Below are 24,967 nucleotides of genomic sequence, written 5' to 3' on the forward strand. Positions count from 1 at the left end.
CAGAAACCTCAGAGTAAACAGTACCATGCAAATGATACAAAAATCTAAGAATTAAATCCTGTTAATAATGGTAGCTGAGTTGAAATGACCAGAGTATACACACAACCTTTAAAAATGTGATTTCAGCTGGGCGTGGTGGCTCACGCCTATAATCCCAGTAGTTTGTGAAGTTAAAGCAGGCGGATCATGAGGTCAGGAGTTCAAGACTAGCATGGCCAACATGGTGAAACCCCCTCTCTACTAAAAATACAAAAATTAGCCAGCCGTGGTGGTACGTGCCTGTAATCCCAGCTACTCGGGAGGCTGAGACAGAATTGCTAGAATCTGGGAGGCAGAGGTTGTAGTGAGCTGAGCTGCGTCACTGCACTCCAGCCTGGGCGACAGAGTAAGACTCCATCTTGGGGAAAAAAAAAAGTGATTTCACAGAATTTTGTCTGACATCTCACATAGTTAAAACACAAATGAAGCATTTATTTGCCATTTTCTTGATATCATCTAGCTGGGTAATAACAGTGCTCCATTTATTCCATAAAGATATGAAGAGTCTACAAATTTGTCACTGAGAACCCAGAAACTGCCATTGATTCACAGTATTTGCTCAATATGTAATTTCTGAATGAACAGATTCAGACTATCTGCAATTACTTCATACACATAAAGAACTTAGAGTGTCTAATAATAAGCATTAATAAACTGAATTTTTACAAAATGAGGTCAGATTTAGATTAGAGATGAGAGAAGACTTTACAAATCTGCCTTAAACTGATCTTGGAAAAACAGGCGAGAACTGGATAGAAAGCATGTACCAGATGAGGGTATTAATGAAAGCATAGGAATAAGCATAGTATTTAAATACATAAGGAAAAGTAGGCTGATAATAAGGCTAAGAGTATAGTAAAGTACTAAAATCAACATTTATTCAACTAGAATTGTTGGACTAATTCCAAAGGACATTTATCCTTTCACAATGATGAAGTAATAGCTTTAAGTCTATTGCTATGAGATGAATAGGATGTGATCAAAGTTTATCCATTAGATTGAAGACACCTCAAGACTCACTCAACTTTGTATCTTTAAGTTCTACAACTTCATAGGAACAAGAATTCAATAGCTATGCTGAATCAATTCTAATTACCATTTAACTATATCAACACCAAACCAGTATCAAAGTATTTTAAGACAAATTTAAAACAAACTTAACTTTATTTCCTCACTTTCACTTAAAACTTGATTTTATAAAACACACACACAAAAAAACATTTTTTAAGAGTTCTGTATCACAGAACATTAAAGAGTACGAATATCCATTGCTTCATAGGTTCAAGTTACATAAATTAAAGTCAAATTTGGAAACTGATTCATTAGGGAAAACTATACATGAAATGAAGGTCAAAAGGAGCTAATACAGCAATATTTCATTGTTTATAGATTATTAGTTACTTTCAGGACCTCAACAAAGATTCTGAATATTTAGACTTCCTTTGCTGTGTTTTATACTTAAATATCTCCCTACCTACACTGAGTCAAGCTACTTGACCAAAATATCTGATTTAGGAAAGCATTTAGCTTTATAGCACAAGTTTTTCCATCTACAGTTACTATCTTCAAAGGAATATACATCACAACGTTGACAAAAAAAATTCCTGGTTCCTTTTGAACAGTGTGCAATAAATTCATGATGTTAACTCCATGGTAAGTCAAATAGGTACCGAAAAAGAAAAGGAACAATTACACACAGTTCAGTAAGTATCATTTTCATTAACCAATGAAATAAAACATATTAACTATAGATGATTTGATTTCAGGAAAACCAAATTTCAAAATTACAATTACATTTTCCTCACGTCATCCTCAGTCATTGACAGGAATTTTGTAGGCCACCATGCTATTTACTTTGTGGATTGTAGTAGTAAATGAACGAAGGCGGACTTCCTCAGAATTGGTAATAAACTGTGGTCCCGACTCTTCCCATTTTTCAGGTACAACCAAATCTTTGTCTGTATAAATCAGCAGATCAAATGAACCTAAATTGGGGATAAGATCATTAAAGTACACTATTTTCTAAAAGTAAAACTAATCTTGTTGCCTCTCTTCTATTTTGAACAACTCACTGCTGGAAAAGGTCATTTGGTTTGGTCTTAATCACTACTTTATTTTGCTCAATGAACATTTCTCTTAATAAAGAAAATACTGTATCTAATTTCTGTGCAATTTAGTGATTGTGTTCAAGTAACCCTTATCTTATTTAATAATGGTCCCAAGGCCGGGTGCGGTGGCTCACACCTGTAATCCCAGCACTTTGGGAGGCCGAGGCAGGCGAATCACGAGGTCAGGAGATCGAGACCATCCTGGTTATCACAGTGAAACCCCGTCTCTATTAAAAATACAAAAAATTAGCTGGGCATGGTGGCGGGCGCCTGTAGTCCCAGCTACTCGGGATGCTGAGGCGGGAGAATAGTGTGAACCCGGGAGGCAGAGCTTGCAGTGAGCCGAGATTGCGCTACTGCACTCCCGCAGTAGACTCCGTCTCAAACAAACAAACAAACAAACAAACAGGTCCCAAAGCACAAGAATAGTGATGCCAGAATATTGTTATAATTGCTCCAGTTTATTAACTCTTACTATGCTTAATTTACATATTAAATTGTATCATCGGTATGTATGCATAAGAAAAACATCATATAGGGTTCATACTATCCATGGTTTCAGGTAGTCACTGTGGGTCTCCCTGTGGAAAGGGAGACTATGATACATTAATTTTGCTTTATAACGTTTTTCCTTCAATTTATATTACATAAATCTGACAAGAAAAATTGAATAAAGGGGTGATAAAGGCAGGAGCTTAGTCTTTTTGCCAATCAATTTAATTCAACAAGAAGCTGTATAATACTTACAGGAAACTTCCAACAGTGGCAGAAATGTCACTGTAGCTGTTATTTGTCTGATCACTGAACGGATTTCATCCTGGATAGCTTTCTGAGACTTTTCTCTAGGTGCACTGTCAAAAAAATCAAATCAATTAATTCATTTTAGGTTTTAAGTTATTTCAAACATAGTGGTAAGATTATTTACTTGATTAAATGCTCTCAACATCAAATAAGCAGTGCTTTAAAAAGGAGGTTTGTAAAAACTGTGAGTGAAAGTATCCTTTGGACCTATAACCTAGTAGGCACAACATACATCCTTATTACTTCATTTATCCTGCCAGGCATCTTTTAGAGCTGGTCTTAGTGTCAGGTCATTTAATATCAGATGACTAGAAAATCTGCCAATCATTTCAAGTTTGGGAAACTTCAGCATCTCTTGAAATAACATAACAAATGATATCTAAAATATTTAATTGGTATAATCATTTCGGCACTTTTAGTAATGCCTAAATGTCTAATTTCCTATTTTCTCAAATAAAATATTAAATTGTATATCAAATTATTTTATAAGCTAAAAATTTCCTAAAATAAACCAAAGCCTTCAGAAGCAAACTACATTTCACTATAAGAAATGGTTCCCAATTTATAGAAAAGCATGCCTAGGACAATGCTAAACATTAGAGTATAAAGACAGACACTTCTCTTCCAGGGAGTCTGGAACTTTCAGAAATTTATGAAGTGTCTTAGGAAGTAGTTGGCATTAAAGGAAGTACAGCAGAGCTACATCATAAATTGTGTGAATCTAATATCATTCCTTATAGTTAAAAATATCTTAGAACAATTCATTAAATGGTTCATCTAGTATATCATGTGTAGTTTTGTATATATCACCATAAATACTGTTTAAAAATTACTGATTTAGACTAAAGGCAAATATGTTACAATTATATTATATATACAAATCAATGATATGTTAAACTGAGCACAATTCTTTTCCACAGGTGACTGAGGATATCTTAGAAAATATAAATTAGAAACAAACTATATTTTATATAAAACTATTTCAATATAATTAGAACTCAATTAGTAATAAAAGTAAGTTTTGAAAAAAATATATCAAAGTAGAAATAATGTAATTCCTACTTACCTGTCATCTTTTGCAGTCTTGTCACACTCAATATCAAACTGCCATCTTTCCAGGACCTCACCACTTTCAATATTTGAGATAACTACAACCAGTTTCTGAACTGAACACTTGTATAACCAATCTGCAACACATAAAAAGGAAGGCATCTTTCTTGGTCCACTGCATCATAAGTAGCTCTCTTCTCAGGTCCCACTCCCTATTCTCAGCAAATTCCTACCACTATCTTGCACCTCCTCCTACGTGCAAGAAAATTTGCACCATCAATAATCTAACTTCTGTTTTCAAATTCTCAGTATCTGTACCAGGTACAGTAATTGGTGCTGAGGACAGAATACTGAACATGTGGTACTTTCATCCTAATCCAAGATAAAAGCGTAGGAGATGGGCATTCATCTACTCATCACACCAATAAATGAGAAATTATCATTGTTATGGCTGCTATGAAAGAGAGATATAAGATGCAATGAGAGCATAAAAGAAGGAAAATTTGAGCCACTTAGGGAGGTCAGAAAAGGTTTGAGTTTAGCTCTACGGATAAACAGCATTAAATATGCAAAAGGATAGGAAAGAAGATATAGGCCTCAAATACTAGCAAGGGAAGAGCACATAACTAGAAGACTGGAAGCAGCTCACTACAAGTGCAATCAAGAAACAAACAAACAAACAAAACAAAACAATGCAATCCTCGCAAGATTAATAGAAGCCAGACCACGCAAAGCCTGGTATCAAATTAAAAAATATGCACTTCAAGACCAGCGAAGTCATTACTGTGTGTGAAGCAGGATGTAAAGCAGTTAGACTTGTATTTCAAAACTATCATTCTAGCTGTGATATGGAAAGTGGACTGGAGATGTTAAAGAGGGGATCTAGAGACACTAGTTAGTCCATCAGTAATTCAAGCAAGAGTTAATGAAAGCTTGTAGGAGGATAAACTGGTAGAGACAAAGCAGTAGGTAGATGTAAGAGATTTCATGGTTAAAATTTATTGGGTTGAGTCATAGTAGTAAGGAAGAAGCATGCTTCAGAGACAGCTTCCAAGTTTCTTTTATTTCTGTTTGGACGGTTTAGCCATTGACAGAGAGAAAATTAAAGAGTATCAGTTTTGGAGATGATCCTAAATTTACTTTTTGGTATGCTTGAGTGTACGTTATCTCTGGGATAGCTACATAAAGATACAGCTGCTGAATATATGAGTCTGGAGAAAGAGGCTTTGGGATAGACATAAGTTTGTGAGTTGACTACACAGAGGTTGCTAGTGAAGCTATACACAGGTCAGAGATCACCTATAGAGAAATTATAAAGACAGAACGGGGGCTCAGATTGAGCCTTGAAGTAATCTTGGAAATTGAAACAGCATATTCAGGAGTCAGCTAAGTTTTTGTAAAGAAACAGAGTAATTAGTAAATATTTTAGGCATATAGTCCACCAAGGTCTCTGTTGCTTATTTTAAACAAACCTGTAAGTGTAAAATACTCTTAGCTTGTGGGCAGTGCAAAACAGGCCACCTGTTGGATGCAGCCTGTGGGCCTTGTGATCCCTGGCATCTATCAACAACTTTTTATGAGTTTCACTCTGAAAAGGAGGAGACTGGGTGGGAATTTGTTCTTCCTTTAAAACTGGAGAGATGAAACCAGTGGGGATAATTAAAATCAAAACACAGAAGCGAAAATATAAGACAGAACAGGATCAAGACTCTAAAAAAGGCTAGAGGAAATGACATTCAAAACAAAACAACTGGCTGGGTGTGGTGGCTCACGCCTGTAATCCCAGCACTTTGGGAGACAGAGGTGGGTGGATCACGATGTCAGGAGTTCAAGACTAGCCTGGCCAAGATGGTGAAACCATGTCTCTGGTAAAAATACAAAAATTAGCCGGGCACGGTGGCAGGCGCCTAAAATCTCAGCTACTCGGGAGGTAGAGGTTGCAGTGAGCGGAGATCACGCCACTGCACTCCAGCCTGGGTGACAGAGTGAAACTCCAAACAAAAAACAAACAGAACAACTTGCCTCTAGGGAAGAGCAATTTTTCCACTTTAACTAAAATGAAAGGGAGAAGTTAAATAGGAAGGTCTAGACACACATAATGTTAAGTGTCATCAATGCAGTCTCAAAGGAGACAACCTAAAAACCATTGGCTTCAATGCAGTCTCAAAGGAGACAATCTAAAAACCATTGGCTTAGGCAATGCTTGCTTCTCTAGCAAATTAAGATGGAAACACACATCCATAGTTGCCTAGAGGTTCCAGGCCAAATGATCTCAGTGCAGTCCTACGAATCACTACAGATGATTTATTCCTGACCCCCAATTTTGGATGCAACTCTGGGAGAGGTGGACACTCCTATCAATGTCTTTCCTGTGTGCACTTGAGAACAGAGGTCTATTCCCACACCAAAAGAGGTCTCATCTTGCTATTTTGACAATACCAATCTACTACAGCAGAAGTTCTCAACCAAGGGCAATTTTGGCCCCTTGGGCACATCTGGCAATATAATTTATGGAGACACTTCTGGTTGTCAGAGCAAGGTGGTTTGTTACTGGCATTTGGTGAATAAAGGCCATAGATGTTGGTAAACATTCTATAACACACAGAAAAGCACCCACACCAAAGAAATATCCAGGCCAAAATGTCAACAGGGCTATCTTCCCTTGCCTGTCAATTTGAGACCTGACATCCACAGGTTGTTGAGGCATTCCACTCCTGTACACATAAAAGGCAAGGCAATGTTAACAGTTTATCTAGAGGATAGTATAGCTTGAAAGAGAGTTATCAAGCTAAAAAAGTTCACACGGCCATTATCAGAAGGGCATACTAAAAATGGGTTAGTAAAATGCAATAAAACGGTAAAACAAAGATACATTTCTGGTCGACAACAAAAGAAATAATTTCTAAATTAAAAAAAAAAAAAAAAAGATGGCCACTGTAGTACTTTTGAAAATTTTAGAAGATCAAATGGGAGAAACATTTGAAAAATTAGAAATAAGAATCCTAAATGGAGGGTAACATGAAAGAGAAACTAACAAGAATTCCAGAAAGGAAAAAGAAATAGATGAAGAACAAGTATTCACCCAACAGGTAATACAGCAATTTCTCGAACTAAAGAAAAACGAGTGTTCAGACAGAAAAGGCTTACTGAGTCACTAGCAGAGTTTTGAAAACGACAAACAGAAATACGTGAAAACAAAACAAACAAAAAAAACTACGAGTGTTCTGTCATTTAGCAGCTAACCTTTTTCTTTTTTTGAAGTTTATCTGGTTGAATCCAATTTCCTTGATCTTAATCTGATGATAACATTAGACTACAGAAAACTAATTAGTTACAGAAAATACATTATACTGAGAATATATAGTGGATATTTTCTCAGATAGTGAACACCATTATAATTATGTAAAATTCCAACCTGTTCCATTTGGCCACATTAACTGCAAAAGTCACTTCTAAGGGAGTTGATGAAGACTATTTTTCAGCCATATCAGATTTCTAACATCAAAATATTCAGCCCACTCACAATGTAGTGGGGGAAGAGTGGATTTCTTCCATTTTATATATTATTTGCTTCCTCTCAACTTAAAATATATTTGAGATGTGAGTACACTTCTATTTGCAGAGCGGAAAAACGACTACTTGAGATGCTAGAAAATCTGCAAGACTCAAATTGTTTCCAATGATTAAATACCTTTTAGTTGTTCCACCACATTATTTAGGTATTTTATGAGCTCAAGATCAGTAGTTACAAGCAAGGTGAGTCCGTATTTCTGCACTCGAGTAAAAGTTTCAGATGGATATATGCCACGCTGATATAAAATGCTGTTGATGCCGAATGCTGCAAGCAAAAGAAATGTTACAGAAAATTCATTATCACTGCATAACTCTGGAAAATAAAATATATTTAGATGTGGCTATATTTTCATTAGGCTATACAGCTATAAATGACTGAACACACGTGTATCTTGCTGAAAGCAGGGTAGGTACAAAGTGGCATTAAAAATCCTTGCATCTAAGTAAAAAAGATAATTGTTTTCACGTGCCAAGGAAAAAAAAAAGCAAAGTGTATCAACCTACTATTGCCAAATTTCACTTCATTGTAATCCAAATCCAAATTCAGATTATGAGGCTAGAGGATGTCAAAATACGCTGTTGCATTCGAGTTAGCAACTGACTGAATAGTCACTTTGCTCCAGACAAGCCTGTATCTTCCCCTTTCCCTCCCAAATCCTGCCAGGTTCCTTTACAACGTGCAGCTGGCCTGCTCGAGAACACGGGTTCCCAAAGTCTTGTTTACCGCCAGCCTCATGCCTAATAATCACTTAGAGTGGGAGGGTGAGGGTGCTCTCGCAGTTAAAAAAACACACACACACACCTACACTGGGGCCCACCACAGTCACACTGTGTCCTGTATTGGAAAGTAAGGGGTGGGAGGTGGGACGGATCTGCACTTAAAGGAAGAAACGCTCTGGAAGAGGCTACGCCGCGAGGTAGGCCCCAGCAGCATGCAGGCCTGCAGCTCCACGTTATAGCAACGCGTCAGGAGGAACAGCCTGCAGCCGCCGCTCCCCAGATTACTTCTCCGGTCTCAGAGGGCGAGCTGTGGGCCCACTGAGCCGCCACGACTCAGTTCCCCCCAATATATTGGCCTGCGCGAGGACTTACAGAAGAACTCGGCCACGATTTCAGCGCTCCCGCGCAGGGTGATTCCCTGCTCCCGGGAGAGCTGCAGCGCCATGGCCAGGGACACAAACAAAGGCACGCACTTGCACTCGGCGGACAGCAACCACAGCGGCTCCCACAGCACTTCCCCGCCAAGCGTTTCAAAAGTAACGACGCAGCACGTCGTCCGGTCCTCTGCGCAGGCGCGACGAGCCTCTAAGCCCCTCCCCACGCGGCGGGGTCCTGCCCTTTCTCTCCGCCTTCCTGCGATCTCGCGGGAGCGGCCGGTTTGCGCAGGCCCCGTTGGTGGACCTGTTCGCGCTTGCCGGGTGTGACGCTCCGGTAGGTGTAGGTTAGGTTATGTGTTCTAGTCGTGGTTTACTAGTTGGGGCCGAGGGAAGAAGATGATGATTCCAATTTCAGTAGCCGCTCTCTAGGCATATGAACTGAAAGACCAAGGAGCACAGTTTCCGAGTTTCAAAGATACTTTCAAACTGAAAGGAACTGTTTGCCAGCTGCGCCCGAACTGGCCCATGTGACCCCTAGTGAAAGGTCTAAACTTCCGCTAGATGCTTTGGGAATTCCTGAAGCGACTGCGTGCACGGCAGCCAACCCACAGCTTTAGAGGGTTCGCTTTCTGTGTGGGAGCGCGGCTTTTTCCGAGCAATTGGGTTAGGGATTAAAGATAACTGCATCCTTTTTTCTGCCCTTTGTCCACGTCTGTCCTGGGCTTAGGGCCACCCCTCTGAGGCCAGCGGGGTAGGCAAGTCGGGCGGTAGGGGGCTGCATCCGGAAGTCCAGGCTGCGTTCTGTCCACCCTGCCCACCCTTAGGGGGCAGGGAAGGAATAAGGTCACCTCACCAAAGAGGCCCATCAACATTGAATAATTTTTCAGTGAATCTTGACTCACCAAACTCAATGACTTTTCATTGAAAAGGGTGAGAATTATTAAAGAGATACTGCACAATTAATGTTCATGTCCATTTTGAAAGAAGTTTATTCTTAAAGCAGCTAGGAAGATATTTGTAAAATGACGCCTGAAAAACTTTCATATCTGCCAGACATTATAAGAGAAATACTTGAGTGTTCTTAGATTTCCGTTTGCTGCGTAAGGAATTACCACACATCGGTGGCTTCAAAACAACACCTATTCGTTTTCTCAGTCCTGTAGGTCAGAAGTCTGGACGTGGCATTGACGACTGCTTTGCTCAGTCACACAAGGTTGAAATCGAAGGGTCTGTAAGTGGGATCTCATCTGAGGTTTGGGTTCCTTCTAAGCCCTCTGGCAGAATTTCCTTGGGGTTGTTGGACTGAGGTCCGTTTTGTCTCGCCCGCTGTTGGCTAGAGGCCAGCTGTATGTTTGTCACTAGCCCTTCCACAAGCCTTCTCACACTTCCCATCTCTGTGACTTCAGGGAGACCCCAGCCCCTTTTAAAGGCTCACCTGATTAAGTCAGACCCAGTCACATCTCCCTTTTGATGAACCTATTCCCGGAAGTGGTATCTGCTCATATTTGTAGTTTTCCTACCCAAACTCCGGGGAGAGGATTATGTAGATGTGCTTTCTAGGGGCCAGGAATGTGGGGAACTGTCTTAGAATTCTGCCTGTACAGTGTTGTATATCATGTTTTGATCAGTTTGAAGAGTAAGGGATAGGTGTGATAGGTTGCAGGCTGACTTGACCCAGTAAATTTTTTTTCCTTAAATCCTTTCATCTTTGTGTGTGTATAAATCACAATCCTTGATATGAAGAACAGTGTCAGGGAAAGGAGTAAGAAGCAAGAGAGTTAGATGTCCTTCACGCCTTCCACTGGGAGCTTGGGTAGGCTAGAATTTTGGCATCACGCTGGTAGAACATGGTGCCCATGTTTTTCCGCATAAAAACTGCCTCTCGTTTCTAAGGAACTTGATGTTAAAATCAGCACTTCCGGGAAGATTTTCTTGAGTTTCATGGTATTGTAGTTTTTAAGTTACCTGAAGCTACAAATAATTTAGTATAACCTGGAAATTCTAGAAATTAAAAGACTGGCATAATTACAATTTTTCTGTGTACAGAGGAAGTACTAAATATATGTACCCTAGGAGGAGACATAAGACATGAGGTTTAGAAGGAATGGTCTATGTCTTTTGAGGAGTTTGTAGTCTACTTTGGTTTAAATATTTATACTTTTTTTTTTTTTTTTTAATGAAAATTGGAAGCTCATGAGTTTGGACTTATCTGGTTTCTGCCTGCATGGGAAGCCCCCTATCAGATTACTTTCCTCGTCTGTCTGCTCCTTTCAATAACTTGGACGTCCATGTTCTTTTCCACCTTAGTGCTTTCCATAATGTACATTCCTTCTCTACCCAGAAATTTCACTTTATCTGCTCAGATTACTAATTATATTCACACCCTTTCTTAAGTGTTACTTTGCTTAAAGACATTTTCGTTGGCCCTTCAGAACTGTATAAGGACTTCTCTGAAGTATTTTCATAGCATTCATAGTGCTACTTCAGAACATTTCTTTTATTGTGAAAAATTGTATAATGATTTATGTTATACCTGATCTGTTTTCTTGTATCAAAAATAAAATTAGGATGAATCTAAAAGTTTATTGTCATAGAAAAAGTACAGATCAGAATCTGGGAGACTTCAAACCAAGTGGGAAGGGTGGTAAGAAGCTTGCACTCAGCAGTAATGGCACAGCTTATAAGGATAAAGGAGGAAGCATTTGGAGCTTTTCCATTATTGGTTCTTATACATTAAGATTTTTTTGGGGGGGGGCAAACAGCTGTTTAAGTTGATTTGTCTATAGTTGATTGGCTTAATTTCACAGAATCACACTAATAAAAATGTAAAGCTTGTGTTTTGTGTTTATGATTAGAGCATTTCAGGGAAATCAGGATGACTTAAGCTTTCGGTTATGTGGTTATGGGCAGTTGGCCTTGATGTATATCTAAACTGTGACTTCCATGTTTATTTTATTTATTTATTTTTAACACCTGTAAGATCCATGATGGCATTTAGTGGGTTTTCAACAAATGTTTGTTGAATGAATGAATATTTGCTTAGGAAAGCTTTATGGAAGAATCCAAAACATTTTCTAATTGAAGAGTAGGTTGTATGGATGAATGAGGTCACTTTTAGATAACTGTGAATACCCATCTGTGTTGATTTTATAGGGGGTACCAGGGTTTTCTGGGTTCTTAGGATTGACATAATTAAAGGGCATTTTAAAAAAAAATGTTAATTCAGTAATAGTTGTAGAATGGATTGTGTACAGGACAGTCTAGGGTAGTAACCTCAAACTCGATCATGTAGAAGAATTACCTGTGTGTTTTGTAAATTCCTGGCTTTTATTCCACCTTCTGTAGAACTGGTTCAGGCCACACTGAAGCACCTGAAGTATGCTGATCCAAACTGATACATGCTGCAAGTGTAAAATACCAAATTTCAAAGATATCTAAACTAATGGATATAAAGTATTATGTTGATATGTTTTCTAATTGATTACATCTTAAAAGAATATTTTACATGCATTGGATTACATGAAATATATTATTAAAATGATTTCACTGGCTTCTTTTTAGTTAATTTTCAGTGTGATTACCATGACATTTAAAATTATGTCTGTGACTCATATATTTCTATTGGACAGTATTTGTCTATGGTATGGGGTCTAGGGAAGGACATGTTTTAACAAGCATTCCAAGTGATTCTGATGCAAACTCTTAGACCAGTCTCTAAAAAACAAGATACTGTGATGGATATTTTAGCATGTAGGGCTAGGAAGTTGAGTGTCTGAAATAAATGGATGCCAGAGATACTGAATAAGAAGAGATACTTTAGCAAAAGACATTTTGAAACAAGGACTGAGTTGATGATTGATAATGGAAGAATGAAGCGGTAGTTCAGATAAATCTGAGGTGCCACGTCTGCAGTACAGGGTAGTATTTGATCCACATTATGGTAGGAATAGCTGCCCAAACTCTGACCTTGTGCTAGTTGGTATTTATCAGAGTAACACCCAAGATTCTAAAAGCTTTGGAGGAACTTCTTCCACAGTAACTTTTGGGAACTTGATTTGCCATTGACCACATCTTATCAAATACATGCACACTTATCTTTACAGAATGTTTCAAAACTTGTTTTCAGTTACTTTAGCTTACTTTTCTTTATAATTCAATGAAATCTTTTTAATGTGTATTGTTTAGGGGAAGGCTATTTGGACAGGGAGAAGAATAAATTAAGACTTTTTTCTGAAGAAAATTCAAGCAAAATGCATAACCAAACTCATATTAATAAAAGAGATAAAGTGTGTCATAAACAGGCCTATATTTTATATTAAGGTGCTAAAAACAGAAACATAATTTTCTAAAGCTAAAATCAAATAAAATTTTAGGATGAAAGTGACTTAATTAATGATTAGTTGAACAACCTTAAAGATATGGAAACTGAGGTCCAGAATGGCTATACAGTTAGTCTAAGATTCAGTATCTTGATAGTGGTATAGTTAGCAGACAATCTAGGGTTTCTGACTTAGTCTCCTTTTAAATTATATCCATTTGAAGACATTCTGAAAATGTTCTTTTCAAAGGTTATTTTGGAAAAAAAAACTGATTTTATGTTAACGATTTTTACTCAATAACCTATACACATAACTTGTCAAAAAAATGGCAGTTATTTAATATGAACCATAATTTTTATTATTATTATACTTTAAGTTCTAGGGTACATGTGCATAACGTGCAGGTTTGTTACATATGTATACTTGTGCCATGTTGGTGTGCTGCACCCATCAACTCGTCAGCACCCATCAACTCATCATTTACATCAGGTAAAACTCAGAATGCAACCCCTCCCACCTCCCCTCTCCCCATAATAGGCCCCGGTGTGTGATGTTCCCCTTCCGGAGTCCAAGTAATCTCATTGTTCAGTTCCCACCTATGAGTGAGAACATGCGGTGTTTGGTTTTCTGTACGAACCATAATTTTATGTAGATACACAAAGACTTGCAACTGCCACAAGGTGGCACCATATGCATGTGAAATACTACCTTTTAAAACCAGTAGTACATGCTTTAGTTAAAGGAAAAATGAATTTATTATTTTCTAAGGTATTAATATGCATGGAATACTTCAGAATGACATGTGGAATCATAATATATTACAAAACTGATATCCTTTTTTGTTTGTTTCTTTTTTGAGACAGAGTCTTGTTCTGTTGCCGAGGTTGGAGTGCAGTGCCATGATCTCGACCTGCTGCAACCTCTTCCTCCCAGCTTCAAGCGATTCTCCTGCCTCAGCCTCGCAAGTAGCTGGGACTACAGGCACTTGCCACCTTGCCTGGCCAATTTTTGTATTTTTAGTAGAGACGGGGTTTCACTGCGTTGGCCAGGCTGGTCTCAAACTCCTGACCTCGTGATCCGCCCAACTTGGCCGCCCAAAGTGCTGGGATTACAGGTGTGAGCCACCGTGCCTGGCCCAGAACTGATGTCCTTTTAAACATTTAATATCCTCTTAAGCATTTAGTATGCACGCACACACACATGCACACATACTGAAAACATACATACACAGGTTGAGCATCCGTAATATGTAAATCTGAAATCTGACATGCTGTAAAATCTGAAATGTTTTGAGCACTGACATAATGCTCATAGGAAATGCACATTGGAGCATTTCAAATTTTGGATACTAAATCAGTAAGTATATATAATGCAGATATTCCCAAATCCAAAAAAATCCAAACTCTGAAACACTGCTGGTCCCAAGCATTTCAGATAAAGGGTACTTATGCTGTGTGAGGATTTATGTGTGTGTGTGTGTGTGTGTGTGTGTGCACGCGCACATGTGCACATACACCATTTGCTTATTCTTAGAAAACATTTTTTAAAGTATATTATTATTTTCATAAACTTAGAGTTTTTTTTTTTTTTATCAAATAGAAGTTATTTTATTCCTGAGACCAACATCTTGAAACAGAGCAGTTTCTTTTAAATTTTATAAAACAGTAAGGGATACTTACTTTTATGATAATTTTAATAAGAACAAATTTTGAAAAAATATTTTTGCACATGTGTATTTGATTATGTCAGTTTGAGAATTTGCTTTTTTAACAAATCTGTCATAAAACTTAGGGTTATTCTGTTGTATCATAGAGATTATTTTTCATTTTAGGTGAGGGCAATAATTATGTCAGTAATTTTCTACTTTGATTACTTAGGGTTTATTTTGTAGATTTTTTTCATGGACCTAAGAATTAAATTGCATAATCTAAATCTCCTAAAGTCCCCTCCTCTCCCATACTTTTCTCCTAAGGCTATTGTGATTTGGGTTTGCATGCTCAAAAAAATAGCACAACAAATTTGATTAATAACATTTTATCAATAAGCCATGGCTTAATCAAGTCAACAGGTATATCTCCATACTGGCAGAATTAATAATTTTTAATGATTCAGTTGCATATGTAGGCTATTAAGATTTTAGCAGTAGTAAAATACTAAATATTATGAAAAAATAATTCCATAAGGTATTGTTATGAAAATTACAGGTAGTTTTTTTTTCCAGAAAGTAGTATTATGTTATAGTATGATTTTGATAGTATAATTTTATTTTGTCGGTGATATGTAGTCACTTAGTCTTCTCGTATCTCAATCACAGTTAGGTACAGAAAGATAGAATTTGAAAGGTAGATGATCATTTATTAAGATTTGATCTTCAGAGACTGAATATATATGTGGGCCATATATATGTTGAATATATATGGAATATATATTATATAGACTATATATGTGTATGTGTATATGTATAAATATATATGAATCCTGGGTACAATCCACTGGATTTGATAGCACAAAGTATTTTAAAATATAATTGAAATTCAGAACAGCTCAGAATAGTTGCAGATACGGAAACTGGCAACACAAAGCATTTGTGAAGCAATAATAAACCACAGTCCTATTAAAATGAATACAAATAAATTTAATAAGTTAAATGATTTTATAATTACTTACGAAATTTGTTCATTTTATGCTTGTAGTAAATTTTAGCTGGTTGCTTCTAAATACATTGTATGTGGGATTATTTTTATTACTGCTCAATATGTAACTATTGGTGAATTAGTTCTGCTAAATCTATCAACTCATAATAAAACTGAGGTGTTGTTTGAGTAAGTAGGAAAATATTTCTTAAAGAGTTCCATACATGAAATAAATAGACTACAAATTTGGGTCTTTCTTGAATATTTGTCAGTACCATTTTATAAGACATTTGTAGGTTGAAAAAGCTTTCTGAAAGCATGAAAATCATTTATATTTGTTTGTATTTTCTATTTAGATAAACTCAGCTTTTTGACTGGAACAGTTTTCTCATAACTTGCCTTGTGTTTATAGCTCATTCAAACAATAAGGTAGTCAAGCCATATTTATCAGGTTTCAGATCAGTCATGCATATTAATTCCATTATTTGTGCTGAACTTTTCAATTTATAAATTGAATGTGGCAATTTTTTTATTCTTGAATAATGTACCCTTTTAACATCAGCCAACAACAAAAAGGCTTACTGAACTTCAGAGCTTTTGGTTTAAACTTGGAGATTATGTGGATTAAAAATAAATGGTATCTTTCATGATTGCTTAATCCTAATGTGGTTGTAAATACAGATTCTAACTTTTTGCACTCAAATAGATGGCAATTCTCTGTTTTAAGGTAATCTTTCAGATGATCCATAATATATCTTTCTTAATCTGTGTTACATCATCAAAATAAAAGAAAATTTGAAGTTTTATTTAAGAACATTTCCAAGGATATTCTTGTAGACTGTGCTATGAGGAACAATAGATCATAGCATTTAGTTATTTTCAAATGTATTCACAGAATTTTGAGGTTTAAATGTAAGGTGTGGTTATTAATTGTATAGTTAGGTGATAAGATAGGTTCTTTTAGTTTTTGGAATTTTACATTAAGATTCATTAATTTTGAGCTATTATTTTAAGAATAATAAGATTCTTATTGAGTTAGTCTACATTGAAATAATAAGAAATTATAATACTTAACTCCCAAGAGCAGCCAAAAGTACTCATAACATAGAAGATGAACATCTTCGGGACATTATAGGTATAGCATTGCACACTTACAATGCTTGCCTGCCTGCTGTAGGAAAAAGATCAGGAGTGTGGAAAAGGGAGGTCATAGTTCAACTTAAGCCCCAAGTACACTTGCCTGTACTGCTGGGAGACTGAAACTTGTAGGGAGATTATTTGAAGCACTCTGGAAATGTGAATGCACCTTTCTCTTCTCTTTCTCAAAGGTCTTGTTGTCCAAAATAGTGTGTACTATCAGTAACAGAAAAAGTAATGAATATACCTATGTAAATGTAGGTTATTTATCTCTAAATTATAAACATTTTCCACATTGTTAGGTATAGTATATGTGTTTAAATCATACCAGTTGTTAGAAATTAATAAAGATGAGAAATACTTTAAAATAATTCTTTTATATTATAGAAAATATTTTATTTTTTACTTCACTAAATATTAATAACCATGATTAAACGATTTTGCAGTGAATATGCTTCATTACTTTTAAAAATATAGTTAATATTTTTGAAGAGTGGTTTACAAGTCTAATAATTAAAGCTTATATTGATAGTTTTTTGGTTTGTTTTGGGAGTTTTGTGTTTTTTGGCCAGCCAGAGCTAAAAAAGATACATCACAAAGATATGATAGGTCCAAAATGGAAGGAAGTACATTGTTGACTCATTATTCCTTTTTATTTACCTGTATTAGCAATTAATGCAAAGTTTTTGTTGAAAATGGGAATTATTAAATTTCATTTAATGGAAACCAATTAGGTTCTTTACAAGCTAATTAAAAAGTGACGTATGATATTTTAATAATTTAATGAATGTTCCAAAAACAATGGTTTTTGAAGCAGTATTTAACTATTTTTTTTTAAATATAAAAACACAATAACTTCATATTAGTTTGGGAACTAATTAAATGCATTGTTTTACCTTTTAGTTTTGGAACTAATTTGTAATTTAGAAAAATTATAGTTTAGAGAACTCTGTTTCCAGACTTTTCAATTGTGCAGATGAGAAGATTTCTTTAAAAAATAGTTTAACCAGGCTAGGCATGATCGCTCATGCCTGTGATCCCAGCACTTTGGGAGGCTGAGGCGGGCAGATGACGAGGTCAGGAGATCAAGACCATCCTGGCTAACACAGTGAAACCCCGTTTAAAAAAATACAAAAAATTAGCCAGCCGTGGTGGCAGATGCCTGTAGTTCCAGCTACTCAGGAGGCTGAGGCAGGAGAATGGCGTGAACTTGGGAGCTGGAGCTTGCAGTGAGCTGAGATTGTGCCACTGCACTCCAGCCTGGGCGACAGAGCGAGACTCCGTCTCAAAAAAAAAAAAAAAAAAAAAAAAGTTTATTCAAATATGCTGTTTCTATAGCATGAGTGTCTTTTGAAAACGGAATGGAAAATGTTAATTTTCTGAAGTTCTTGTTAGCACAGTACTGCAAAGAGAAATAGTCAGTAAATCTGCAACAGTTAACTTGCATTTCCTCAGGGTACCAATCATGGCCTATGCCTCCCTTTTTTTCTGAATTTTTAAAATTGACAAATAATAATTGTATATATTTATAGGGTGCATAGTGATTTTGTGGCCTATACAATGTATAGTGATCAGATCAGGGTAATCACCATATCTATCATCATTTTTTTTGTTGTTGTTGTTGTTTTTTTGAAACGGAGTCTTGCTCTGTCGCCCAGGCTGGAGTGCAGTGGCGCGATCTCGGCTCACTGCAAGCTCCGCCTCCCGGGTTCACGCCATTCTCCTGCCTCAGCCTCCCGAGTAGCTGGGACTACAGGCGCCGCCACCTCGCCCGGCTAGTTTTTTGTATTTTAGTAGAGACGGGGTTTCACCGTGTTAGCCAGGATGGTCTCGATCTCCTGACCTCGTGATCCGCCCGTCTCGGCCTCCCAAAGTGCTGGGATTACAGGCTTGAGCCACCGCGCCCGGCCTCATATCTATCATCTTAAACAATTATAATTTCTTTGTGTTTCTAACATTCAATATCACCATTCAGGCTATTTTAAATTATTATTAAATATAGTAATCCTACAAGTGCTATAGAACACTAGAACTTACTCTTATCTAACTGTAATTTTGTTTCCTTTAACAAATCTCTCTGTCCTCTTTCTCCCTACCCTTCCCAGCCTCTACTATTCTCTGTTGTACTTTTTACTTCTGTGGGATCAACTTTTTTAACTTTTACATATGAGTAAGAACGTGACCTTCCGACATGGAGACTGTGTAAGTGTGCAGTGTCAGTCCATTTTTTGAAATCCATTTTTTTATTAAAGCTTATTTTCCGAGGTTAAAAGATAAATAGAAGTTGTAACATTCTTTCCTGTATCCCCAAAATGATTATTTTGTGCATATATTCCACTTTGGAAGCCACTGATTCTGAGGATGTTTGCAGAAACCTTATTGATTGAGGGATGAGGCAACTGAGTTGGGGATAGTAGTGTTCTGTGCTTGTCCTCTCTTCTGGGTAAATATGGAATAGACCTCATTAGGATGGCTGACCTGCATGCCTGTGTGGAAATTTGAGGTATCATTCTTTTCTTTTCTTTTCTTTTTTTTTTTTTTGAGACAGAGTCTCGCTCTTTCACCTAGACTGGAGTGCAGTGGCACCATCTCGGCTCACTGCAACCATCACCTCTCGGGTTCACGTAATCCTTCTTCCTCAGCCTCCTGAGTAGCTGGGGTTACAGGTATGCACCATCACACCCAGCTAATTTTTGTATTTTTTAGTAGAGGCAAGGTTTCGTTGGTCTTGCGCTCCTGGCCTCAAGTGATTCACCCACGTTGGCCTCCCAAAGTGCTGGGATTAGAAGTGTAAGCCGCCGCGCCTGGCCTGAGCTATCGTTCTTTATAATGGACTTTACCAGAAAAATCCTTTAAGGAAAATACATTCTCATTGGGAAGGAGTGCTCCAGACTCTCGAACCCCATCCATTTACCACTGCCCAAGGCACAGAATAAAAGCCATCTTAGGAGTTTCAACAAATTCTGTCATAAAAGTACACTTAGATCACATTAAAAAAAAAAAAAAAAAAAACTTTATTGCTGGTTGCGTAATGAGAGAATGTCATGGTCTTGTCTAAAAGAAGCAGGAATCTCCAAGCAATCTACCAACAGCAGAGATCACATGCAGATATGCGAAAAAAAGATGTCAGCCTAGCATGTTCCAGAGAAACATTTTAGAAGCAGACTATCTGGACAATTGAAGAAGAATTATATGGCAGTTATTTTCCTTATCTGTAAAATGGATGTAACAGTAGTACTTGCCACATATAATTTTTCTGAATATTACATGAGATAATTTAAATGAAGCTTTAGCTTAATGCTAATATGTTATTGTTATATTATTATTATTCTTGTTACTGTTGTTGTTAATAAGACAGCTTTTCACCCACTTTTCCATGCACCATTCCTGGGTTGGTACATGTTTAGTTTAGCATAACTAAAGGAGTCTTTAGATAATACAACTTAAGGCACAGATGAGACAGAAACTCTTATAACATATAAGATACAATAATGGTAGCCAACATTATTAACCACATACTATCTGCCAGGCACATTTCTATGTGCTTTACAAGAATCATTTTATTTAATCCCTCATTAGCTCAAGAGTTAGATACTACTATTACCTGAATTTTATAGCTAAGGAAACTAAGTTCCAGAAGGAAGTTGAATAATTTAGCCAAGGTCACCCAGCTAGGAGAACTGGAGTCAAATCCAAGCAATCTAGACGATACCAGAATATGAATCCTGGAAGCATAGAAGATCTGACTATATTTTAGATACTCTAATTTGGACCCGCAGACTATAGCGGGTCCTTATCATTCCTCCATCCTTGCTGTGTAACTCCTGAGACCCATTCAGCAATGGAAACCAAAGGAGATGAATGACTAGAAAGTCACAGAATTGGAACAAGGAAAAGAATCCAAAAGTTGAGGAAAAGAGTCCAAAACTGGAGGAAAAGAAACAAGGGGAATCCAGGGTACAATACTAGCTCATCTGGCTAAGAGTGGATGGCCAAAAGGGGTACCCTGATTAGGGCTGCAAAAACAGGAATTTTTAAAAAATTTTATGCTTAAAAGATCTTGTCAATTTTGTACTTAAAAGATCTTCAGTGAACTAAGAGGAGGCATTAAACAAATGCTCTGGCCAAGGGATAGAATGGCAGTTGAAATAGCCTACTGTTTGTTTTGCCAACTTTATTGATAGCTCAGGCAAAAGGAAATTAGAATATGCAATATAGCAGGAATGTAAAAAGATGACAAGTATGAGAGGCATTTAAAAAATGTGTTGAGATGTGTTTGGTTGTACTCTGAAGAACAGCCTGGGTTTTGAGGGATCATGGTGGAGCTGTTATACATGGAGATGATATAGATAAGTTTGTGGTATTGGATTAGTTTTCCTTCAAGTGGTTTTAGGCCAGGTAAAAAAGAAAAAAATTTTTTTGAGGTAATAGGTAATAAAATGACACATTGAGGAAGAAGAGGCAGTGAAAGAAACTCAGAAGAAATGGAGAAGTAGGAGGCAAATTGTGAGAGGAATGTCAGAACCTATTTAGTGAATTTGGGTTAGGTAGAAAGATACTATTTTAGTAGTTTAGTAAATCAGCACAAATAAGAGTGACTGAGGAAGAGTCACAGATTTTGTACTTGAAAGATTTTTTGGTGAACTAAGAGGAGACAATTTGGTTCACGTGGTAGGGTATAAAAGTAGTTTACAAGGAGTTTGGAAGTAAGGCTAAGAAGGTAGAAGTCAAAGGTTTGCAAGAGAAATGGAAAGTGGAGAAACCACATAAGCAATTGCTGGATCTTGGGAATTTTATGTTTAGGATATTTAGAGGAAAGAGAGCCAGAAGAAATATAAATACTGAAGTTGAAAGTTGGAAAGGCCTAACTAATAGAGCCAGACATCTGAGGCCACAGAAAGCAATGGCATCAAGGACCCAAGTAGAGAATAAACCTTAGAAGAGACAATTCCCTCTTGGAAATTGAAAACAAGGGAGAAGGAAGAGGTGAGGATGCAGATAAATTCTCATTTTTCTTGAAATGCATGTAAAGGATAATCTTTAGCTTCTCAGTGGAAGAGGAGGTGAGATAGGGAAGTGGAGGAGGGGAAAGATAATGTCACATAAGTGAAAAGAGTTGGAATTTTTTCTTTTTTTTTTTGAGACAGAGTCTTGCTCTGTCACCCAGTCTGGAGTGTAGTGGCGAGATCTCGGCTTACTGCAAGTTCCGCCTCCCGGGTTCATGCCATTCTCCTGCTTCAGCCTCCTGAGTAGCTGGGACTACAGGTGCCCGCCACCACGCCTGGCTAATTTTTTGTATTTTTTAGTAGAGACGGGGTTTCACCGTGTTAGCCAGGTTGGTCTCGATCTCCTGACCTCGTGATCTGCCCGCCTTGGCCTCCCAAAGTGCTGGGTGAGCCACCGCGCCCCACCAAGAGTTGGAAAGATTTTTAAAGCAGCCATTATGAGGAGTGTGATGAGAAGTCAATGAAGGAGAAATAAATGGATATTTATTTTCCTAAATAGATACTTATTGAGTACTGTTTATCTTACAGTGTGGTGCTTGTATGGATGCAAGAGGAAAAATCTAGTTGGGAATCTAGTTGGGGAATCAATACACAAAAATAGCTGCACATGAGAAGGTACAGGATGAGAAACAAGTGAATGTATGCAGTAATTGCCAAACAATTTCAAACACAGCAAAAGAAGTGTTTCTTGGAGGATGTAAAACTTGGAGAGTTATAAACATTTTCCACAGTGTTAGGTATAGTATATGTTATAAACATTTTGAAGAGTACTTAGAACTTGAAGAGTACTTAGAACTCAGGTAGGCAAAGATGGGTGGCAATTAGAGAAGGTTTAATGGAGATGATTAAAGTCCAGTCTGGACAATAAAGTAAAGGTGGGGATAAATACCTTTATAGGTATAGACGTGTAGAGAGGACATCACAGGCACAGAACTTAAAATCTATGGGACAAATTATGGAAGCATCAAATTAGCTCATTTTCCCCGGGACAGAGTCTTCATGTAATCAGATTGTATCTGGGTTTTTTTTCTAGAGAGCCTTGTGTGACAGGCTAAAAGTTTGGACTTTTCTCAGGCGACATTAGAGAGATGCTAAACGTTTTTATAGAATTACATTGGGGACAATATAAAGTTGTGTTTTAGTAGCGTTACTGTAGCAGAGGTGAAGTACAGATTGGAAAGTTATAGTGACAGTCCAGGTGGAGGCACTTAAGGCTTCACTATTTTAATTATCTTCACTATTTAAACTCCAGAAAGTGCTATAATTGCCAGGAAAATCTCTGGTTTTGCCTCATTATCATAGATTCATTAGTTTCACCGTTTTATGTATCTTCCATGTCTGATGATTTTTAGTCCTTTAATTCTGCCAAATTTTCAGTCTTCTCTTTAGCTCCAGTCCTTTCTTGGCCTCCTCTGTTTTTCTGTGCTCTTTTTTTGTGTGAACTTTCCTGCTTTTTGTTCTGAATTTATTCAGAGTAGACCTGCACATTTCAGCTTCACAATAGAGAATTCCAATAAACTGATGATGCTATGTGTCATTCATTTCCTAATGTTACTGATATATTCCATAATATTTGCTAAGCTTTAGTGGTATTAATGTTTTATGCTATCCTATTAATAAACTCAATAAGATATTTCTGATTTTTTTTTTGGTATTATGACTAACAGGTGAGCATATTAAATTCAGTGTGGTTGTACTTGTGAGTGGAAGATAAGGATAGTAGCACTTGTAACCCTGTAAGTTTCTTACCATTTTACTAAGTTTTCACTCAATTTTAATTAAATTTGAAAGTCTTTAAAATTAAGGCCAGAAATTTATGTTAGTTTGATCTTGGTGCTTTTCTTAAAATATCAAAATATTAGTGCTTGTTTCTATCTGGATAAATTGTTTTCTGTTTAATTATCTGTTTCTGCCATCTCTTGTAGTGACTTAGTTTCCAAAATGGTGACTGTTAAAATATATAAGGTGAAAATATATAAAAGATGAAGAATGAATAGAAAGAAATCTTGATTCTGGTGTATGACTATATTTATACAAACATAGTATGTTCCTGAAACCATTTAATCTATAATAACCTTCCTTTGAAAGCATCATTATAGTAGTTTCTTGAAAGTATCTTGAAATTATTTTTATGTTACTTAAAAAAGTTGCTTAAGGCTTTAGAAAGTAGAAATTCTGAGTAATTGACGCTTAATGCAAATTTTACTGAAGGCAATAATAAGCATCAAGTAAAATTGACTTTTTAATTATAAATGAAATATTTTATTAATGATTCAATCCTGCACTTCTGCTTGAACACTTCTATTTGAAAGTTTTTTCTTCCTTTTTTCCTCAGTGAAAGAGGGCAATCAAACTTGGTTTTAACTCAAGAGTTCAAGAAGGGGTGAAAAAAGTGAATAGAAGGAAGTCTTCATTCTGGAAAGGGACTCATTTTGAAGTTCAACTGAAGCAGGCTGTTTTACAATTTTGTATAGAAAATTATATCTTTATAATCAACTTGATTATTTGATTTATAATGTAAAAAAGCATAATGTTTCTTACAGTCTATAAATAACCACTTTTTTCAAGCATAACAGATTAAGTGAAAAAGGGAGTGAACAAAAATGGGAGGGGATCATGAATCTGTATCTGCCCTGAGGAAGAGGGCAGTACTTTTGGGGAGTGCAATTTACATGAGCATCTGGGTCTTTTGTCATGTTTTGGATGGATGACCTGAGTCTGATATATTGGTGAATAGCATTAACAAAGGTCTGGTTGTCAAAGACTAGGAAGAAAAATGCAATTAGCCACAGCAATGAGGTGATGTCTATGTTTAGGGAAAAAGAACCAATACCTAAATGGCAACAGAAAACACTGGAATGATGCCATTAGCAAAAGGCCAGATTTGTGTGTGTGTGTGTGTGTGTGTGTGTGTGTGTACCTATTATGTAGTCATCTTCACTCAGTGGGATATGACAAAATAAGTCATTTCTTTGCGATGTTTGACTTATGTAATGAGAACAAATATGTACAAATATGTATCTGTTACTAAAGAAATGACCTGGTGAGCTCAATGAATTTGTAACTCATAACACACTAATTTCACCAACCTAACATTTGTAATTGTTTGTTTCTATTTAAAGAAAATTAGAATTAAATAAAGGGCATTGGAGGCTGAAAGAAGTTTGCTCTTTTTTCAGTCTCATTTTTTTTTTTTTTTTTTTT

General features: G+C 36.7%; 1 protein-coding gene and 1 long non-coding RNA gene across 3 annotated transcripts in view; one reads left to right on the plus strand and one right to left on the minus strand.

The window, feature by feature from the left end:
- Positions 1 to 1,172: 1,172 nt before the first annotated feature.
- MAD2L1 (mitotic arrest deficient 2 like 1) lies at positions 1,173 to 9,075 on the minus strand. Its single transcript, XM_017859309.1, has 5 exons — positions 8,664 to 9,075; positions 7,690 to 7,836; positions 4,015 to 4,135; positions 2,895 to 2,998; positions 1,173 to 2,024 (listed from the first exon to the last, which is right to left on the minus strand). The coding sequence occupies exons 1-5, from the start codon at positions 8,734 to 8,736 to the stop codon at positions 1,852 to 1,854; spliced, it is 618 nt and encodes a 205-aa protein (XP_017714798.1). The 5' UTR covers positions 8,737 to 9,075; the 3' UTR covers positions 1,173 to 1,851.
- The window catches only part of LOC108520043 (uncharacterized), a 189,919-nt gene continuing 173,891 nt past the window's right edge, over positions 8,940 to 24,967 (plus strand). For both annotated transcript variants that reach the window (XR_001882814.1, XR_001882815.1), the window contains exons 1-2: positions 8,940 to 9,002; positions 9,824 to 9,895. This is a non-coding gene — a long non-coding RNA (uncharacterized LOC108520043). The remainder of the gene's footprint in view (positions 9,003 to 9,823; positions 9,896 to 24,967) is intronic.

This window comes from Rhinopithecus bieti, unplaced genomic scaffold, assembly GCF_001698545.2.
Source record: "Rhinopithecus bieti isolate Rb0 unplaced genomic scaffold, ASM169854v2 scaffold_48387, whole genome shotgun sequence".
Classification (NCBI taxonomy): domain Eukaryota; kingdom Metazoa; phylum Chordata; class Mammalia; order Primates; family Cercopithecidae; genus Rhinopithecus; species Rhinopithecus bieti.

Bases quoted from the DNA above. Each gene is read 5' to 3' on its own strand.
- MAD2L1 (XM_017859309.1), bottom strand. From the start codon at position 8,736: ATGGCGCTGCAGCTCTCCCGGGAGCAGGGAATCACCCTGCGCGGGAGC. The intron at 2,999-4,014 runs GTAAGTAGGAAT...TTTTTTTGACAG, and splicing joins AAGACTGCAAAAGATGACAG to TGCACCTAGAGAAAAGTCTC. The intron at 2,025-2,894 runs GTAAGTATTATA...TCCCCAATTTAG, and splicing joins GCCACTGTTGGAAGTTTCCT to GTTCATTTGATCTGCTGATT.